This window comes from Camelus ferus, chromosome 10 (assembly GCF_009834535.1).
Source record: "Camelus ferus isolate YT-003-E chromosome 10, BCGSAC_Cfer_1.0, whole genome shotgun sequence".
In the NCBI taxonomy this organism is placed as follows: Eukaryota; Metazoa; Chordata; class Mammalia; order Artiodactyla; family Camelidae; genus Camelus; species Camelus ferus.
Window position 1 is genome coordinate 68,983,547 of NC_045705.1, and position 19,287 is coordinate 69,002,833.

The 19,287-nt window shown below is 57.4% G+C and overlaps 1 protein-coding gene across 1 annotated transcript in view; it reads left to right on the forward strand.

The window, feature by feature from the left end:
* The window catches only part of ANO1 (anoctamin 1), a 79,969-nt gene that overhangs the window by 23,129 nt on the left and 37,553 nt on the right, over positions 1-19,287 (forward strand). Inside the window, 8 exon segments of the mRNA XM_032490077.1 lie at positions 1,285-1,339; positions 4,198-4,249; positions 6,633-6,698; positions 7,178-7,233; positions 10,723-10,764; positions 14,770-14,834; positions 15,551-15,685; positions 18,840-19,000. Of these exon segments, the coding sequence (XP_032345968.1) occupies positions 1,285-1,339; positions 4,198-4,249; positions 6,633-6,698; positions 7,178-7,233; positions 10,723-10,764; positions 14,770-14,834; positions 15,551-15,685; positions 18,840-19,000 (632 nt within the window).

Consider the following 19,287-nt stretch of genomic DNA (forward strand, 5'->3'; position numbering starts at 1 on the left):
TTTTATAGGCTGCCAGTTTACACTTTGCAAAATCGTATGCAAATGAGGTATAATGAAAGTTGACTAATTAGGAACAAGCTTTGTAGAACTGGACCAATCAGAAGGGAGAGAGATAACCAATCAGGAGTGAGCTCCATGCAAATAAAGTACTACAAATGGACCAATCAGAAATTAGGGTAATGAACCAATCAGGAGTGAGCTCAGGGAACCAATAGAATTTTAGGGGTAAGTAAGCCATTTCAGAGGCAAAAAGTGAGAGAGAGCCTCTGGGCCAGGGAACTGGATGGTGCTGGTAGGAGAGTAGTGGCCCTGCTTGGGGGTCCTGCTGGTCTTTTTATGGGGCTGGGTGGAAAAAGAAAGCTTGGGCTCTGGGAGCCCTGTGGGACTTGGATGACGAGCTCTGAGGGGTGGGAGGGCTCCTGGACACCCTCGATCTCATGGGACATGAAAAACTGTGCCTCGGCTCAGACTGGGGCTTCTGCCCTGGCCAGTGTGTTAGTCACAGGGCAGGGGCCACTTTCTTTACTAGCTGTGTTTCCTGATCCGACTGGGATACGAAATAAGAGAGGAGGAAGTGGCCCCAGCCCAGCCCCTCCCACCAGCTCCAGGTCAGGGGCTCCTCCGGCATTGGAGGGCAGTGCCCCCCTTCCCCCACCCCCAGAGCTCTGGCCTCCCTTGGCCTCCCTTGGCTCTGCCTTGGCTGACTCCCTCAGCATCCCCAAGAACCCTGTCTTGGCCTGGCTCACCTCCAGGCTCTGGGCCACCCCCACCCCTTGTCGCCCTCCCCAGCTCTACCCTGATGGTCTTGGGGAGTGGGTAATGTATTCCAGAGACATCCCTCTGCCCCCAGGAAGCCTTAGGAAATCTCTGTGTCACCCAAGACGTGAGGATGGAAACCATTTGGAAATTATAAGGAGACTGTCTTAAATATTGGAAGCGTCTGATGGTAGAGTCTCCCTGGCGGTGCTAAAGCAGAGACTAAAATCTGCCAGCTAGGGGTGTCATCAGAAGGAACGGGATCCTTGGGGAGGGAGGTCTGACCACACTTGCTGCTGGGGTCACTGCCCACCAGTGTGGGTCTCCTAGCCACCCCAAGTGGTGAGGGGGACGAAAAAGACTGTTCCACATGCTGCCAGAGTCAGGTCACACTTGGGGTGCGGACCGGGCTTTGCCAGTTTCGCAGTCACTGCTGGTGCGTGAGGTGCGGTTTCCCAGGGCCTTGGAAGCAGGGAGAGCAGACTCCAGTGAGCTGTGTCTTTTTTTTTCTTCCCAATATTTCAACAGATTTGACCTGTCTGACAAGGATTCCTTTTTCGACAGCAAAACCCGGAGCACAATCGTAAGTATTGCTCGCTCGTGGGAATCGATTGCTCAGCAGCAAATGTGGCCCCGGGGAAACGGATGATAATTTCATTTCAGCCAAACTCCTCTGGGTGAAAGGGGCTCTAATTGTCTGTGACCGAAATAATTAGGATAATAACACCAGCAGGCTGTGAGAGCCCTGGGGACAGCCCGGGTGGAGCAGCAGGGATGAGGCAGAGGGATTCCAGACCCGTCAGGTTATTTCCACACGTTCTGACATCTTTGAAGTTCCCAGCACATCTGTCCAGCCTCCTTGCTGCTGGCCCTCAGTGAAATTTGTCCGTTCCTATCTGTCTGGAGGTTTCCAAGCAGGCAGGCCTGGCAGGAGCGAGGAGCAGTGGAGGCAAATGCATGAGGGTTGGGGTAGATTTCTGGGGCTTTGCCAGATGAGCAAACCGAGGTTTGAAATCTGACCAGGCCACCCTGCCCTCTCCTGGTGTTGGTTTAATGTTTATCCATCAGCTGCCAACTTGTCCGCCAGCCAAAAAGCTGGGCCGTGCATAGCTCAGGACCCAACGTCTGTTTAAACAAGAATTAACCTCGAAGCCAAGTGGCTGCTCCTCTCTCCCCCAGAAGGCCCAGCCTGGCGAGGAGAGGGTCCAGACGGGGAGGAGGCGGCCCCTTAACCTTGAGCAGATAACTGCCCCTCGCGGCCATGTCTCAAGACTGGCAGGCGGCCAGGCAGGGGACAGTGGTGCCGGCCAATTGGTGTGGGGGGCTCAGGCCTTTGCCAGGACAGGTGGTAGATCCAGGTCCTGACCCCTCCCAGCCTAGTGACTCCCAAATGGGACGAGGTGGCTTCCTGCTCAAAGGGCAGCCGTGCACCACCCCCCCGCGAGGGTAACCCGGACGCAGTGCCAGGAGCACAGTCTCTGCTGTGGTTTTTAATTATTGACCGTGTTGCCAATTCAATTAGCAGTTAAATCTCATTATCATAAACAGTAAGAAACTCGTGTATGCAGAAAACATCAGTGGCCAGTGAAGCTCAGGGCTGGCACGTGTGCAGAGGAGGGAGCTTCTCCCTCGTGGACACCAGCTGCTTGGGAGAGCCAGACGCAGTTTAACCTGAGTGGTCTTACCTTTTCTGTGTCATTTTGGGATGGGAGAGAATCAGCATGGCCGGCTGAGGAAACTGAGGCACGTGCCTTGTTTCAGTGAGTAAGTGTGCCCCAGTTTTACGCTCTCTGGGACCTCCAAGGCTCTCTCTGAAGCACAGGGCAGGGTGCAAAGTCATAAACGCCCTCTTGCTGTCAGGGAGGTGGCCCGAGGTCGGGGCGGCAGATGCGGACGGAGGCTCTGGGCTCCGCTTTATAATTGAGCTTAGTCCGTGATCCCCAAGTCACAGAAAGCGATTCTGCAGGACCAGTGAAGTGTCAGCTAAACAGTGCATGACTCCATTTACCTCTGGGGTGGGGGAGCAGTCTCTCCTAGGGACTTGAAGGTCAGTTTGTAAACCACCAATGCTCCAGAGAAACTCTTTGGTGACTCGAAACTTTGTCCTTCGTTAGTCTTGGGGACCCAGCGCTGTTCTGGACAAAGAGATGATGATAGCCCCTCCTACCTCTTCCCTGGGCTCCTGGCATCGGGGCGGCCTAGTGTGCAAGCAGATAAGAGCCAGGATCAGCAGGAAACAACAGAAAAGGGCCTAAGGTGCTGATCATAGGACTAGCCCATCAGCCTGTATGCACTAGGGAGCCATAGATGGTTGCAGGGCAAGGTCCTAGAAAAATCACTGCCAGTGGCTGGCTGTGAGAGGGCACGTGCTGGGTGGATGTGGTCATAGTGGTGGCTGTAAATGAGGGCTGTGGCCACAGGTAGCAGGGAGGAGGTGGTTATGGGAGAAGCATCAAGGTCAGGACAGGGCCACCGATTAGATTCAGGGGATGCTGGGGCAGGACCCAACTGACTGGGTGATTTATTCATTCATCATCGGTCAGTAACCAAGCTCCTGGTGTATGCCCAGGACTGGCGGGAGGGGAAAGGCAACAGGCACTTCTATACTGTGGCAGGTGTGGAGGGCACCCGGGACGGGAGAGCAGAATCAGAGGGCAGAGTGACGGGGGCAGTGGCTGCTCGGTGACGGTTTGTTAAAGGGGCCCCGCAGCCATTTAGCTCTAGAGAGATAAGCACTTTGGGCAGAAGGAACAGCCGGGGCAAAGGCCCTGTGGCCTCAGGAGAGGGTCGCTGAGTGAGAGGGGCAGTCTGGAGGCCGGGTGGCTGGGGCAGGGCTGGGCAGGCGGAGATGAAGGGAGAAGGTTGGATGGGGCACCGCAGGGTGGGAACTTGGAACCTTCCGGGGTCAGGGGGTGACTGGAGCTCTCCAACCCGCATGCCAATTCTTTTCATCCCATTTTGCAGGTGGGGAAACTGAGGCAGGGGTGGCAAGGTAGTTTCAAGACCACACAGCTACAAGGAATGAGACTCAGGCAGGCAGACCCCCAAGGCAGGGCTCCAAGGGAACAAAGTGAAATATTTTGTTAGTAAAGTGGGCACAGGTTTCTGGAACATTCAGAACCACACCTGGGATTGGCCCTATTGGCTGGGTCCTCATACCTTTGAATTCCAACTCACATCTCAGCCCAAAGGGATGACAACCTTCCACTGGGGTGCCCGGGACACCCGTCCCCTGAGCATCTGCACAGTGTGGGGGATGCTTCATGGAGGGAAGTAAAAATGGGCCCTTGGGGCGACCTCCTTGCCCAACTCTGTCTTCGGGAGCTGGTGGGAGGCTGGCACTGCTGGCCGCCACCACCTCCCTTCCCGGTGACCCGTGTCCATGTTGGCCAGCCCACCAGCTGCCTGGAGTGACGGCCGCCCCTCATGTCTCCACAACAGGTCTATGAAATCCTGAAGAGGACAACATGTACCAAAGCCAAGTACAGCATGGGTAAGGCACGCGTCATCTCCGTGGGAGGTGGGCAGCCAGGCTGGGTTTTTTTTTTTTTAGAGGGTTTTGATTTAAGCCTGTGTAACAGTTTCAGTTTCAGGCAGGAGAGCCGTTCCAGGACCGTGGGGCTGTTTTATGGCACTTTTAAGCACCAGAGCATCCTCCTCTCTGGCTCGAGGCATCTTTGATGGCCTGAGGAGCCTCTCACAGCAGAGGCAGTAAATTCTGGCTGCTGGAAACTAGAGGGGAGACCGAGATGTCTTCAGTCTCTCTTGACCCTCATAGTCCAGGGGAGGAAGTTAGGATTCCAGCCAGGGGCGACGGCCTGACGCAGCAACCAGACTCGCCAGCCAGACTTGCAAGCAGCCTAGAAGGCGCCCTGCTCGGGCTGCAGTCTGGCTGAAAGGGGCACCCCACCGTGTGTGCCCTTTGACACATACCCGATGACACTTGCCCTGATCCAGAACCTGCCGCAAAACCATCCCCACTGGGCTCCTTAGGTACCGGTTTACAGAACACCTCAACCACAAGTGCAAAACCTTCCCAATTAAATCAGGAACAGAAACCCCCCACCACCAACACAGGTCCCTTGCCCACAGTCACAGGCTGAGTTTGCTAAAGCAGAGCATTTCAGAGCAAAGGAATGCCTGTCCTCAGCCTTTGCCCGCCTCTTCCTGAGCTGTTTTTGGCTCTGCTGAGAGCCAGCAACAGTCCTTCATGCTGTAGAAGCATCTTAAGTTTCGAGGCTGTGGTTCCAGGGGCCCAAGGAGGGTCTGGTAAGAGCCAGAGTCTTTGCATCAGGAGAGGCTCCCTGCCTCCTGGCTTCCTGTGGAGGGAAGAGGCTGCAGGAAGGGAGCAAAGAGCAGGAGGAGGAGTAAGATGCTAGCAGCTGAAGCCTGGGGCAGGCCCGGGATGCGGGGGCGGGGGCGGGGGGGGGGGGGGATGGACCGTCCAGGGTCAGGCGGCCTGCACGTTTCCGGCCCAGTGCGGCCAATGGTCAGTCGCAGGGACACCCTTCTGGGCCTGGAATCTCTGAGCCCGTGTCCTAAGTCAGTGAGGAGGTGCAGCATTCAGGAGTCGAGAGGTGGCCAGGAAAACTGTCCCCAGAGCCCAGCCTCTGAAATCAAGAGCCTCTAGGGTGACTCAGGCCACCAGAGGTGGGAGAAGCTGGTTCTAGTCCCAGCGCTCATCTCAGACCTCAGTCGTCCTTTAGGGTCCCCGTAGGGTCCTTTCTGGTGGAGGCTTGTGTGGTGGCTGTGAAAGTTAGTGCTGATCCCCACTCCAGGTTATCCTGGGAGTGGGTGTCTCTGGGTCCTCTGGCCCGTTCCCTGGCAGGGCTGGTTCCCAGGGCTGGTGACAGACAGGTAGATGGAAGGGCCCTCTCCGCACCTCATTTCATATTGGCGCCTTGTCTGAAAGCCCTCGTGACCTCCAAATTTGTGGATGGGTTCTATCACCCACCAGCCTCTGTCCCAGGTAGGTCCCTACCCTCAGGGAGTTTATATCGTGGAAGAGGTAAACAGATCATAGATAACCAGGTAAACCAGAATGTAATCTTGCCGGTTGAGGGGGAATGGGGGGTGACAAGAGGATTTGGAACCAGTGAACAGAGGTCTTTCTGATGAGATGACATTTGAAGGGTGAGCCTTCCAGACGGAGAGTGCAGCTTGTGCAAAGGCCCTGTGACAGCACAGCCTTGTGAGCGTTCTGGGGACAATGAGGAGCCAAGGAACCTGAATCAGGCCCCTCATTCATTTTTTTAATCACAGCTGAACTTTTCACTCATGTGGCTTTGGCCACATGCTCCCACCTTGCTCTGGCTCAGTTTGGATTTCTAAGCGTCCCTCAGGTGCCCTGACCATCCCAGATCAGTAGCTGAGGAAATGGTTTATTTTTAAGTGGATTTCAGGAAGTGACTTTCACACCTATGTCACAGCAGAGTAGTAAAGAGTGGCGGCCAGGCCACTGAAAAATGTGACCCGCTTACCACCTAGAAAGCTTGTTCAGCCAGACAGAGGGTCCTGTGACCAGCAAAGGGGTTCATGGAAACTCCTGGGCCCCCATGGATGTGTGCAGGGCAAGATCAGATCTCCAGGAACCCCCGGCCCCATGCTTGGCTGGGCTCCGCCTTCCCCCTCACGGCACTGTCTCCTGGAGCTGGGCGCCCGAGTCCGCACCTCTGGACTCTCAAGACGTGCAGAAATGGTTATTTTTCTAACGCTCCCAGTGCGGGGCCTCGGGTGGCAAACGAGGGCCAGGCCATCATTCCAGCGCCCACCAGAAGCTCACCAGGACGGCGTGAGTGAGCGCGTTTCCCCCCCAAATGCAGCTTTGATTCTTCCAGGCCCTTTTTCATGTAACTAATAGCTGGATGTATAAACAGGGCAAGGAGAGGGAAGAAAGAAGGACTCTGCCCTTTTAAATAAAAGGCGAAAATGTGGTAAATACGGTAAGTGCCTCTGCCCTGCCACGCAGGGCCCGCAGGCCTCCTCTTTGGCTTTTCCAATCAACCTAAAATCTAATTCCAAATTGTATGTGTGTTTCTGACACCATCAATTTCCCCATCCATATTTTTTTCTCATGATTCAGCTTTTCCTAACCACTGACAATCCACCTTCCTGATCTCGCAGGCGGGGGTCGCTGGTGAATTGCAGGTTTGGGGGTGCCTTCTTCCTCCCAGACGTGATTTCCTCTTGGGGTTTCCTCTGTGTCTTCCTAATTCTGCCCATACAGCATGTTTTCACCATCGCCTAGTCAAACCCCGGGAGGAAACCCCAGAAAGGTGGCTGGGCTCTGTGCAGCCAGGCGTGGCTCGCTTTGAAAACAAATTCTCGGTGATCCAGACGGTCCTGGGGCCGCTCTGGTCGAACCTGAGCCGTGGGAGGCATGCCTGGGCCGTAACCCCTTGTCTCTACCTTTATTTTCAAGGCATCACGAGCCTGCTGGCCAACGGCGTTTACTCGGCCGCCTACCCCTTGCACGATGTAAGTAACCTTGACAGGCACGGCTCATCTCTGCGTCATTTGATTCCCCAAATCCCCAGGGCCTCGTCCCCAAGGGAGCCCTCTTTCTCCTGCAGTCTGGGCTTTCTGCTTTGGCTCTCCCGTAAATGTCAGCCATGCACAGCCCTTCCCGCTTTCCCCAGGTGGGGACCAGAGTCACACACACAGCCGTCTTTGCTCGCAGAGCCATTCCACCAAGGCGGGGGCATCTGTGGCAGAAACTCTGCCCCATCCGTATCTGGACCTCACAGCCAGCCGGTCCACAAGATGCTTCCCCTGGCTCCATCTCCCCCACCCTGTCCTGCTCGGGCTCTGGCGGAATGACCAGCGCTCTCTGTGCATCTGCTTCTGCAGAGCAAGTGGCCAGCTTCCTGAGCTGAATCTCCAAATCCCACTGGCATCCCCCTGACAAATACAGCCTGTGACCACGGCTGCGTTGTCTTGGCTCAGGATGGAGTGAGAGAGGATTCTCTTCTTGTCTCTATGGAAACAGGGACGAGAGTTCAGCAGGGCACTGGGGATGGGCCACGGGGCCTGAGCAGTGTGGGAACCCCGGATGGAGGATCTCTGGAACTTTCCAAATGTGTGTTACTGCAAAGACTAGGAGCGAGAGAGGGCAGGCCTGGGGGTCACGGGACCCAGATTCTAGTCCTGGCCACTCACTCCTCTGTGGCCTTGAGTGGAGGAGACAGCCCCTGCCCTCTCTGAACTTCAGTATCCCCATCTGCAAGTCAGGAATAATACTCACGCTGCCAGTTGCCAGGGCTGCAGTGGGTTTTGGAGGGGTTACAAAAACAGAAGGGCTTTTGGGGAGACACTAGATTGGACAAACGGAGGGGACCAGCACAGCACATGGTCATCTCCCCAGGCTGTTGAGTGGGAGGGAAGATGTTCAGCCGACCTGCTGTCGAACCCTCATCACTCACTGTAGGGATCAGGGCCTCCCCCTCACCGCAGGGATCTGGGGTCAACTGATCCCACTTTCTTGCCTCCATGCCTCCGTTCATGCTGTTCCTTCTGCCTGCCATGCTCTTCCTGCCTCCTCTGCATGGAACCTTTCTTCTCCCCTTCCCCCAGCACAGTAGAGTTCTTTCTCTCTGGGCTCCATGCTCCCTGTCCCACAAAGGCAGCACTGTTTGGATGCCCTTCCTTGGGCCTGTATCTCATGAAAACCCCCACACTCAGCACCTAGTATAAATGCGGTGTCGATTTGGGTAGGACTGAGTCAAGTTGCCTTGGCGATTGACCCGAAGTTGCCGTGGCTTGAGGAATGTTTCAAGGGCAGGGCTCAGGCCCTGAAGGTCCCAGCCAGCGCTCCTGGCTCCTCCCCGGAAGGGGCCTCGCTCATCTACCCTGCTCAGGTCTGCTCAGTTGTTCAGCCCCACTGGCGCCGGGAACACAGCCCTGCTTGGCCTTGGAGCCAGTAACCCCTGCCAAGATGTCAGAGACAGAAGGCGGAATGTTTCGGGGCCTCCCTGCCTGTCTGAGTCAGCCTTTTAAGTCTTAAAAGGGAAAGAGGAGAAATCAACATTTCTGAGCACCTACTGCATGCAAAGAACCATGTTTCATAGGAGCTTTGTCTCATTTAATCCGATGCAAACATGGAGGCTCAGAGAGGTTCAGTGACTTGCCCAAGGTCACACAGCCCCTGTGGAGGAGCTGGGGCCAGAAGCCAGCCCTGGTTGACAGTAGGCTGCTTGATCCTCTGTTGCACCGTCATCTTTGTCCCTTACACAGCAGTAGGGAAGCCTGCCCTGTGGGGTCTGTTCCCACTTTGCAGATGGGGAGACTGAGGCTGCAGTTGCTTAAGCAGCTTACCCAGGAGCACACAGCCGAGGAATGGAGCCCAAGTCCTCTGGCTCTGCTTCGAGGGTTCTTTCAGCTGGATTACGGACTTCAGTCATGTTGAGGAAATAGTAGATTTTACATCCGTGGATTTTCCACACAACTGACGGACATGACACCCCGTTAAGTACCAAAGCTGAAGTTCAAATATTTGGGGAGATAAATCCTGAATTGAGACACGTGCACCCCATGCTCTTAAACAGAGGACGCCAGCCACAGCGAGGCTGCACCTCAGCCCCTGGTGGGGGGTGGGCTCTCCCCCCGTGTGTGTGTAGTTCCCTCCATCCGCCTGGGACCACTGAGCATCTGACGGCCTTCAGCGCGTGGCCCATAGCTTCCCACCCGCGCCGGTGCCTTGGTTACTGCGTTCACTCACTCACTCACTCATTCATTCATTCAGCGAGAGTGTCCGTCAGGCCAGGCGCTGGTGCCCTTGCCAGCCAGACACAACCTGTCGGGACTGCATGTAGAGGAAGAGGTTTTTGCTCCTGGAGCTAGCATTCAGCTCAGGAGAAGGACTTGGCGTTTTAGCCGCTGCTGGACGGCTTTTTGGCTTCCTTCCTGGTTGGCACCTACCCCCGTCGAGGTCACCGGCTAACTGACCTCCGGGGAAATGAGGTGCTGCTGGAATCGTGTGGCTGTCTCAGCCAGGAGTGAAAACACCGGGAAGTCCAAAAAGGTCGGGTTGGGCAGGGAGGGCCCCTGAAGACGGGGGAACTGGGTAAACGGCTCCCAGGGCATCTTCCCTCATAGACCACAGCATCAGTTGCTCTCCTGGTGGTCAAGTTCTCCCGCCTGGAGGGGGCTGGTGGTGCCACGGGGGTCAGAGAAGGAGCTGGTGAGTGGAGCAGGCACCAGGCAGACCTCCTGGATCCCTCAGAGCCTTTATCTGCCCAGCAGCCCCAGGACCGGTTGGCCAGGCCAGGCCGGCCAGGCGGGGGCCTCCCAGACCCTCTGTCTCACGGCTCCTCCTCGGTCGGCGGTGTCACCTGCTGGAATCCTGGCTCACTTTCAGCTTTTGGACCCTCCTTCTTGTCCATTGGATTTGGAGACCAGGATCCACGTCCCAGGTCTGACAGGATTTCCCTGTCTATCCCAGGAAAGTTAGTTTGCTCCTCCGAGCCTCAGTGTTCCCATCTGTAAAGCTAGAGTACTGCTCACTGACCTTCACGTACAGTGACCGTCTGACTCATCACCCCTCCTGCGACGTTGGAGAGTGGGGGGCACTGCCTGGACGGGGCCCTGGGACGAGATGCCGGACCGTCCCGGCGGGGGGGGTGTGTTTGTCCTATTGATGCGGTTCCTCCACCCCCACGGCCCCCGTTCCTCTGTGATGTCAATTCCAAGGAGCTAGCCGTGTTCCCTTCCTGGGTGCTGTCTCTGCGACGTGGGGAAGGCGCCTCGGTCTTTCCTGGGGATGAGGGGCTGGCGGGGCAGCCTGAGGTCTCACAGGGCGCTTTTTATCCCAGGCGGCCCCAGGGCCTGGGCGACTGTCCGCTCTGGGTGAAGTCCTGTCCTGGGGTGAGCTTAACTGCATCAGTCAGGGCTGCTGGAGTTTGTGTCTGGAAAGGCTTCGGATCTGAACTGTTCAAAAAATGTAAGACTCTCTCCTCCCTCTCTGGACAGGGTGACTATGACGGGGACAGCGTGGAGTTCAACGACAGGAGGGTGAGTGCTGCAGAGCCAGGAAGCCGCTCCTGGGGTCTGGGGGCCTCAGGGCCAGCGTGAGCGGGGCTGGGCTTACGGTCACGGTGCTGCGGCCCCACGTCCGAGGGAGACAGGTGGTGAACTCGCTTCGTTGCACTGTCCTCTCAGACTCTCCAAAGCATCCTTTCAGGAGGTCAGATCACGTGGGGGGAGGGGACATGCCCCCACCAGCCTGCCCTTTCCCTCTGTCCTTCCGCAGCCCTACGTGGCTAGGTTGAAACCTGTGTCTCACCGGATCTGTCAGGACCTCCAGGGCTCTTTACTGACACTTGGCCTAACCCTGCCCAGCCTCCGGGGAAACAAGTTTGGGAGAAGCTGGGCCAGCCGCCCGGGGCGCCACAGCCCCCAGCAGCACAGGGCCAAGCCAGTGTTTCTCAAGCCTACTTGACCTGGAACCCTCTTCAGTGAAAAGGGTTGTAGAGCTGAAGTTCCGTGGAACACACTTTGGGAAACACTGAGTGATCCCTTATTCTTTAGGGGCTGTCCCTAATTCCTCCCGCCCAGGCTCTCCGGCGCTCCCACACCCACCCCACAGCTCCCCCCCCCCCCACAGCCGTTTCTCCTCCTTCCCTCACGTGCCCACACCCGGATGCCAGCCTCCTTCCCACCCCTGCCCCAGCCCCTCCCGGTTCCTCAGGCACAGACCTCCGTCCCCTTGGGGAGCTGCCCCCCTCCGGCCCTGCATTCGTTTCAGCCCCCCTTGTCCTGCCTCTTGCTGCCGAGGTGGGGCGGTGGGGGGTGATTCCCCGAAAACCTCACGGTGGTGGCCTTGTCCCAGGTCGCAGGGGCCGGGAAGCTGTGTGTGGAATGTTCTTCATCCCCACCCCCCTCCAGCCCCCCGTATGTGTTTTTAAACCTTCAGTACTTGATACAACTCGCCCGCCCGGGAATCCAGCTGAAGATGCTATCTGATTTAGCACAAAAATACATATTTGGTTATTTTTGGTGGAACAGCTGGCATCCGTCTGAGACCCCGTGATGTGCAGAACTCCCCCGTCCCGTCGGCAAGCCTGCCCCGCCCCGGCCCTGGCCCCAGAGTCCGGCCCGCTTCGTCTCTCTGCGCCCCTCTGCCACTACCCAGAGCCCTTCCTCCACCTAAAAATGCTCCCTCCGTGGGCTTCGGTGACCCCTTTCTGGCCCTTCGGCCTCCAGGCCACAGGCAGAGCAGGGTCACAAATAGGAATGTCCAAGCAGAGGCAGGCGAGGGCGGAGGCTGTGCCCTGACTATCGGCCTGGTCTTTGGGCCACAGACCCTCAGGGGCCTTGGGGCCAAGCGCCCCTCCCCCCAGGGAGTAAGGAGATCACCCCAGGTGCGCAGTGACTGGCTACAGCCCCAGGGCCCCCGGCTCCCCTCATCTGCTCGCAGGCTGAGGGGCCCCCCGGCGACCTGCCAACCACTGCAAGGAAATCTTAAGTTTCATCTCCTGCCCCCAACAGCTACAGGGTGATGGACGTTTTCCTCATGGCAGGAAGAAAAGCCCCTTGAGGTGTAGGGTAGCTCATGCAGAGAGCTGGGTGTTCCCCGTCAGTCACATCTGTTGGTGGATGGTGGCCGAACTGCGACAGCCAGTCCCACTGCCCGGGAACAGGGTGAGCAGTGTGACAAGGCCGAGCTTTCGAGAGGGTCTTCCCGTGGCTCTTCTGCCCTGGTGCCTCCCCTCCCCCCCGCAGGCTTCGTGGCCTCTCCCCATCCAGGGTCTCTCTCCTCGCCCGTCTCCCCCTCCCCGCCCTCCCCCTCTGACTCCCTATGGTGTAAATCGGCAACTGGATTTCAGCCGAGGGTGGGGAGCTGCCTGGGTCGGTGGGGGCTGCTTCGCTCGTGCTGGGTGCCGGGTGAGCTCAGCAGGGTTTGCCGGCTCAGGCCTCTCCCTTTACAGGGGGAAACCGTAGGCTTTTCCTCATTTTCCGCATCCTCAGACAGATAGCACACAACGACCCTCAGTGCTCCACCTTCACAGAGGGCTCTAACGGGCGTGAGCCCACCTGGCCCCACTCAGTGACCTGGGAGGAAGGACAGCCTCCTTCAGGGTAAAGGAGGCCATGGGGCTCAGAGGGGATAGCGTCTGCCCGGATGCCTGGCGGGGCTCAGGGCAGGAGGGTCTGCCCAGGACACCCACCCAGGACTCAGCTGGGAAGGCCTGCCCAGCACACCCCATCCAGACTCAGCAGAGCCAACATCCCAGCACAGCAACACAGCTCCAATTCCTGGCCCCTCTCTCCTCCGAGATGGGGGGAAGCCCCACGCATCCCAGTTCCTTACCCAGAAGCTGCGAGGCCTCACCCACCAGCAGGCAGGCTTGCTGTTAGCTTTTCCGAACTTGTTGGAACCCTGCTGGACACACCCTGTCCCTGCCGCTTACAGAAAGACTGGACGTCTAAAGGAAGCTACTCTTACAAAACTCAGAGCAGACCAAACCTAGGATTCTGACAGCAAGGTTCGCTGATCATTTATTACGAATGCATCTGGCTTTTCTGTGTTGTTTTCCTCCCCGTCTGTTGGAGGCACGTGTGCTGGCTTGTGTTCTCCCGGGTGCTGTTTCTCAGCCCTGCAGAAGGAGAAGAAATGGAGGCGTTTGCAGGAGGGTCCTTTCTCCGGACCCCTGACTCCCTCATCTGTGAAAGCTGGACCCCTCCCAGTGAGCCTCTTACACTTTTTAAATTTTCAGAGACTTAATGGGAGATGTCTTTGTGCACAGAGATCCATCCCGTCAGCTCTTGATCTTCCAAGACAGGGGGGGAGAAGGTGTCAGCTCAGGCTGCTGTAATGAAATACCAGACTGAGGGGCTTAAACAGGAGACATTTGTCTCTCACGGTTCTGGAGGCTGGAAGTCCCCGGTCAGGGCGCTGGCAGGGTAGGGTTCTGGTGAGGGCTCTCTCCCTGGCTTGCAGACGGCAGCCTTCTCACTGTGCTCTCACATGGCCTTTCCCCCATGTGTGCACGTTAAAAAAGAAAGCCCTGGTATCTCTTCCTCTTCTTATAGAGACGCGGGTCCTATCAGATCAAAACCCCAGTCTCATTGTTGCGGAAAAGTGTGTTACAGCTTGGCATTACAGCTCAGTTGTGACAGCAACCTGGATCTGGGCGAGAAACCAAGCACTCGGAGAGTTGAAGAACTCAAGTTTATTATGCCAGTGGGCCCAGAAGAGTTAACACTTCAAGTTCTGGACCCTATTTGCAGTTTTACACAGGCCTTTATAGGCTACCAGTTTACTCTTTGCAACATCATATGCAAATAAGGTATAACAAAAGTTGACCAACTAGGAACAAGCTTTGTAGAAATAGACCAATCAGGAGTGAGGAAAATAACCAATCAGGAGTGAGCTCCATGCAAATGAAGTACTACAAATGGACCAATCAGAAGTTGGGAAGTGGACCAGTCAGGAGTGAGAGTAATAACCAATCAGGAGTGAAGGAAAACAGCCAATCAGAAGTGAGCTCAGAGAACCAATAGAATTTTAGGGGTAAATAAGCCATTTCAGAGGCAAAAAGTGAGATAGAGCCTCTGGGCCAGGGAACAGGATGGTGCTGGTAGGAGAGTAGTGGCCATTTCAGACCAACTCCAGACCCAATTGTGAAGGGTGAGGGCTCCACAGTGATGCCCAAGGCTTCTTTCTCAGCCCCACCATCACCTAAGAACATAGGCCTGTTCTTGCCTGAGGACCCCGCCCCCGCCTGTGGGTTCTTCAAGGCCCTACCCAGAGCTGAAAGCTTTGACCCGTTTTTCCGTGTCTGTCCCCCCAACTAGAAGGGGAGTGCCAGGATTCGGCTCTGCTCACCTCAGTGCCCAGTGCCCAGCACGGTCCTTGGCACAGGGTTGACTCTCTACACGTGTTTGTTGAATGAATGCATGACGGAGCTGTGAGCTGAGTACCTCAGTTCAGCGGCGTCCCGGCAGCTCCGTGTTCCGGGGAGAGAGCTGGGAGGTCACATTTTCCCCAGCCCCTCACCACTTTCTCTCTCCCAGCTCCTGTACGAAGAGTGGGCCAGTTACGGGGTCTTCTACAAGTACCAGCCCATCGATCTGGTCAGGTAAGAGGGGGCGCCAGGAGCAGACCTAATCGGTTAAATGTCCCTATGCGTCGACCGCACTGAGCGCGCAGTCCCAGGAGCCTGTTTGAGCTTGAAGAGCTCGTGCCGAGGAGCCAAGGCCTTCCGGCATGGGCAGGACCCAAAGCCCGGCCGAGCCTTCGGTGGGGCAGTTGACTCAGATTCACCGCAGGATGGGCTGTTGTCTGTCGTGTTCACCATCTCCCACTAAAATCACGTTCCAGCTTGACCCAGCTGGGCGACTGGCGGGGTTCCTTTCTTTGCTATATTGAGAGAAAAAAAGAACTGCCTTGGAATTTGTAAGAACTGGCCATCGAGGACCTGCGTTCCGGGGCAGGAAGGGGCAGACAGATAAACAATGTGTGTGCTGTGGGGACATGCAGACCAGAGCTCAGCCCATCAAGGAGCTTGAGATGCTTAATATACGGGAGTTATTGGTTCTCCTGGTGCCTCCGGGCTGAACAGGCTGGGAAATGGAGCCCACAGCCTCTGGGCAGCACCCTGCCAGCAGCCTGGGTCCCCAGCGGAAGAGCTCCCACCTTCGGAGCACAGGGGAGAAAGGGGGTGGACGCAGGGAAGGCCTGGTGGCCTGGCTCAGAGTCCCCCTGGGGCTCCCGTGTGAGCTGCCCCTCACTGGGGCGGGGACGGGTTGTGGATTGAGAGTAAGTGTGTCTGTTTGGCTTTGCCCTGCGGTGTAGGAAGTATTTTGGGGAGAAGATCGGCCTGTACTTCGCCTGGCTGGGCGTGTACACCCAGATGCTCATCCCCGCCTCCGTGGTGGGGATCATCGTTTTCCTCTACGGATGGGCCACCGTCGATGAGAACATCCCCAGGTAGGTGGGCCGCCCCCTCCCCCTGAACACACAAGCAGAGCTCCCCGGGACCTGGGCCCCTCACCCCAGCCCCCCGGGCACCGGCTCAGCCCCCCGGGAAGTCACATGCCTGGCCAGGCGCCTTCGGGACACGGGGCGCAGTCCAGAGGGTGTAATAGCCGTCTGACAGCGTGGGCAGCCTTTCCAGGCACAGACGCCCTGGGGGATGTTTTATTGTCGAGAGGAAGACATAAAATAAATATCCAGCTCCTTTTCATTCTTTGAAGCTTTTTTTTTTACCCATTTAGTTCTCGGTTATGATGTGACAACAAAATTCACTGCTTCCTGGGGAGGTCAGGAAATGAGACAGATGACCGTTCCGAGGCCTTGGGGCACGTGCTCAGCCGGCCAGGCTCCGTCTCCCTGCAGCGTCCCCACCCCCGCGGCTTTGGGAAACCTTGCAGCACCAGCATCTTAACAAAGGCTGGCCCGGTGCAGCAGACCCGTCTCTGAACGCAAGGGTGACGTTTCCTGCTGCTGCTCCCCGCGCAGTAAAGCAGGCATGGGGCGCGCTTGGAAGAGGCCGCCGCCCCGGAGCAGCCCAGCCTGTGTGGTGTTGCTCTCTCCAAGTGGCAGCCAGAACGTGGCCCAAGCAGTGGGCACTTGGGGACACCATCTCCCGTCTTCTCTAGTTTCCCAGACTTGCTAATACTCACCCCAAAGTAACTGTGTCATGGGTTCAGGACCTCAGGCCCAGCCTGTGTCAGGGACACTGTGCCGATGGGCAGACCGCTGGTTAGAAAGGTGGACGCCGCTGGCCCTGTCTCCCAGGAGCTGGCAGTCAGTCGGGGACAGTCCTGAGACATCAGTGTCATTACCTCTTACAGCTCAGCCCTGTATCTCTAAACTAGAGCTGTGGCTTGGAAAATTCACCCAGTTCTGCTTGGTAAAAAGCCAGTGAAGGAGTCTTTTACCTGGTGGAGAAACGGACTCCTTAGAGAACTCAGCTGCGTAGAGGCCACATCCGGTAACTTTTTATGCAAGTGAGGTTTTCATACATGAATAACACCTAAAGTATTCCGCCCACCCTGCACCAGAACGTTAAAGGAGTCTGGCTAATGTCCCCTCCAGGGTTATTCGGGCACAGGCAGGAGAAAACTTGTCCCTTTGTTTGCTAATGACATAAGTTACCAAAGCAGCCCAGAGTGATGGAGACTTGACTCCAAAGAAGTGGGGAGCCCCCCCCCACCACCACCACCCGGGCCCACGAGGCAGCCTGGAGGCTTCTCCATCAGCCTTCTCCCTGTTCCTGGAGAGGAGATGGAGCTGGCGCCCCCAGGCTGGACCCGGCCAGCTCTGCCGCCTCCCATCACACAGCCAGGGATGCAGACAGATTCACTGGGGATTCTGGAGGCCTGTCTGACCTCGGCCTCTGCCCGCTTGGTGCCTTGGACAAAGCAGGAGGTGTGTGTTCCCTTTGGAACCTGAGCCGTCCAAGCTTGTAGGATAGCAGGCCCCCTGCGCCTCTGGTGCCGCCCCTCCATTCTCTCCAAAGAGCAGGCCCGCCCGTCGCTTGTCTTTATTTTGGCCGAAGGTGGTGAAGGGAGAGACTGAGGGTTTAAAACCAGCAGAAACAGGCTTTTTGTCTGGCTGGGGTGTTTATGCTGGCAGGGAGGAGGGCTGGGGCAGCTGTGGGGCTCACAGGCAGGCAGAGATGCAGGCCCTGGCCCTCCCTGGCCCCGCCCACCCTCAGGACTCCGGGCCCCCCACCCTCAGGCTGGGGGTCTCTGTGGACCCAGATGGCACATTGACGATGGTGCAGTGGGGGGAGCCTTCCATCCACTGCTTCCCTGAGAGGGGCCGGGGTCAGGCACGGTGGGATGTCCTGCCCTCTGCCTTTCAGGAGAGGCCCTCAGGAGCGAGGGACAAGAGCTGGACTCCTGTGCCTTTTAAAAAACCCCTGTAGCTGCCTGGCATTCAGTTATTCCCACAACAACGTGCACAGCAGGGCGGTTTAGGCGTCCCAGCACCGTCCTCAAGGGCTCTCTCTATTAACAGCGCTCACTGTTAGCACCAGCCTTGACGGAGTCCTCCTGACGACCCAGGAACACGGGTTCTCTCGATTCGCAGCCTCGCCATCCTCCAGACGGGGACACTGAGGCCCCAGGAGTTTGAGCAACCTGCCCAGAGCCACACAGGTCACAAGGGGGAGAGCTGGGATTCACACTCAGAGCTGGCCGGCTGCCGAGTCCAGGGTGTGCCTGCGCCAGCCGCACTCACACGCAGACACACACACCACACACATACACACACCACACATACAAACACAACCACACACGTATACACACATATACACACACCACACACAGATACACACATACACACATACACACACGTACCCCACAGACAGACACACAGATACCACACAGACACACACACCACACGCACACCCACAGCAGAGTGGGGACTGAGCCCTGATCTCTGTCTCAGGAAAGCCTACACCCCGAACGGCTCTCAGCTGCTGCCTGGAGGCCACGGGAGGCAGGAGCGGCCCTGAGCAGTTGCGGGGCACACCGCGCGGGACACATGGCGCGGGGCATACAGCGCGTGGGCTCAGGAGGGCCGTGCGTTCTCGTGCTTTCCCCCCGTTCCTCTTTCAGGTCCCAGGGTCCCTGTCCTGTAAGGACCTGGTCAGAATTCTCTATTAACACAAGCCTAGGTGGCATCTGGTTACCAGACAGAGGCTGGGTGGGGACCTCGGCTCCTCCTAAAGGTGGCTCCAGTACGGCTGTGGCTCCTGCTGCCCGGGCCCCCCCCAGCCACCGAGGTGAACACTCAGGCGGCCTCTCCGGCCACACAGCAAGTCTAGGCAGGTCCATGCCCAGGGCCGCCCGCGGAAAGTGTAGGTCGCTTGCAGAATAAAAATGCAGGGACCCGCTCAGAAATCATTAAGTTTAAGCAGGTGACAGCAAAGTGGGAGATTGGTCTGGGGGCCCTGCGTGGTGGCACTGGTCACAAGTCGTGGAGGCTGGCCTTGGATGGGAGGAAGGACGTGGACCTGGCTGCAGCTGGCTGGGCGCCGGCCCACGCCCACCATGGCGAGGACCCCCAGCCCTTCCTCCCGCCCCAGCGGCCCACCTGGCCCAGGGACTCTGGTCTGCTCCCTCTCTTCCAGCATGGAGATGTGCGACCAGAGACACAACATCACCATGTGTCCTCTGTGCGACAAGACCTGCAGCTACTGGAAGATGAGCTCGGCTTGTGCCACGGCCCGCGCCAGCCACCTCTTCGACAACCCCGCCACCGTCTTCTTCTCTGTCTTCATGGCCCTCTGGGGTAAGCGGAGCACCGCCACCCTGTGTCTTGGGGGCAGAGGCGATGCTGGGTGGGTCCCCAGGTTCCCTTCTTCTCCTTGAGATGATCCACAGGGCTATTTGCCAGGGATGCACAGAGGAGGAACAGTGGGTGGAAACAACCCCACATTCGGTCTGCAGGTCACCTGGGTCTGTGCTGGGTCACAGGTGCTCACGAGTTACCTAACCTGGCCAGGAGCCCATATGAAAAGGCTGAGAGGATACTTTGCTCCCAGAAACGGGACCTCTTTCCTGGGTCCAGGATTTGTT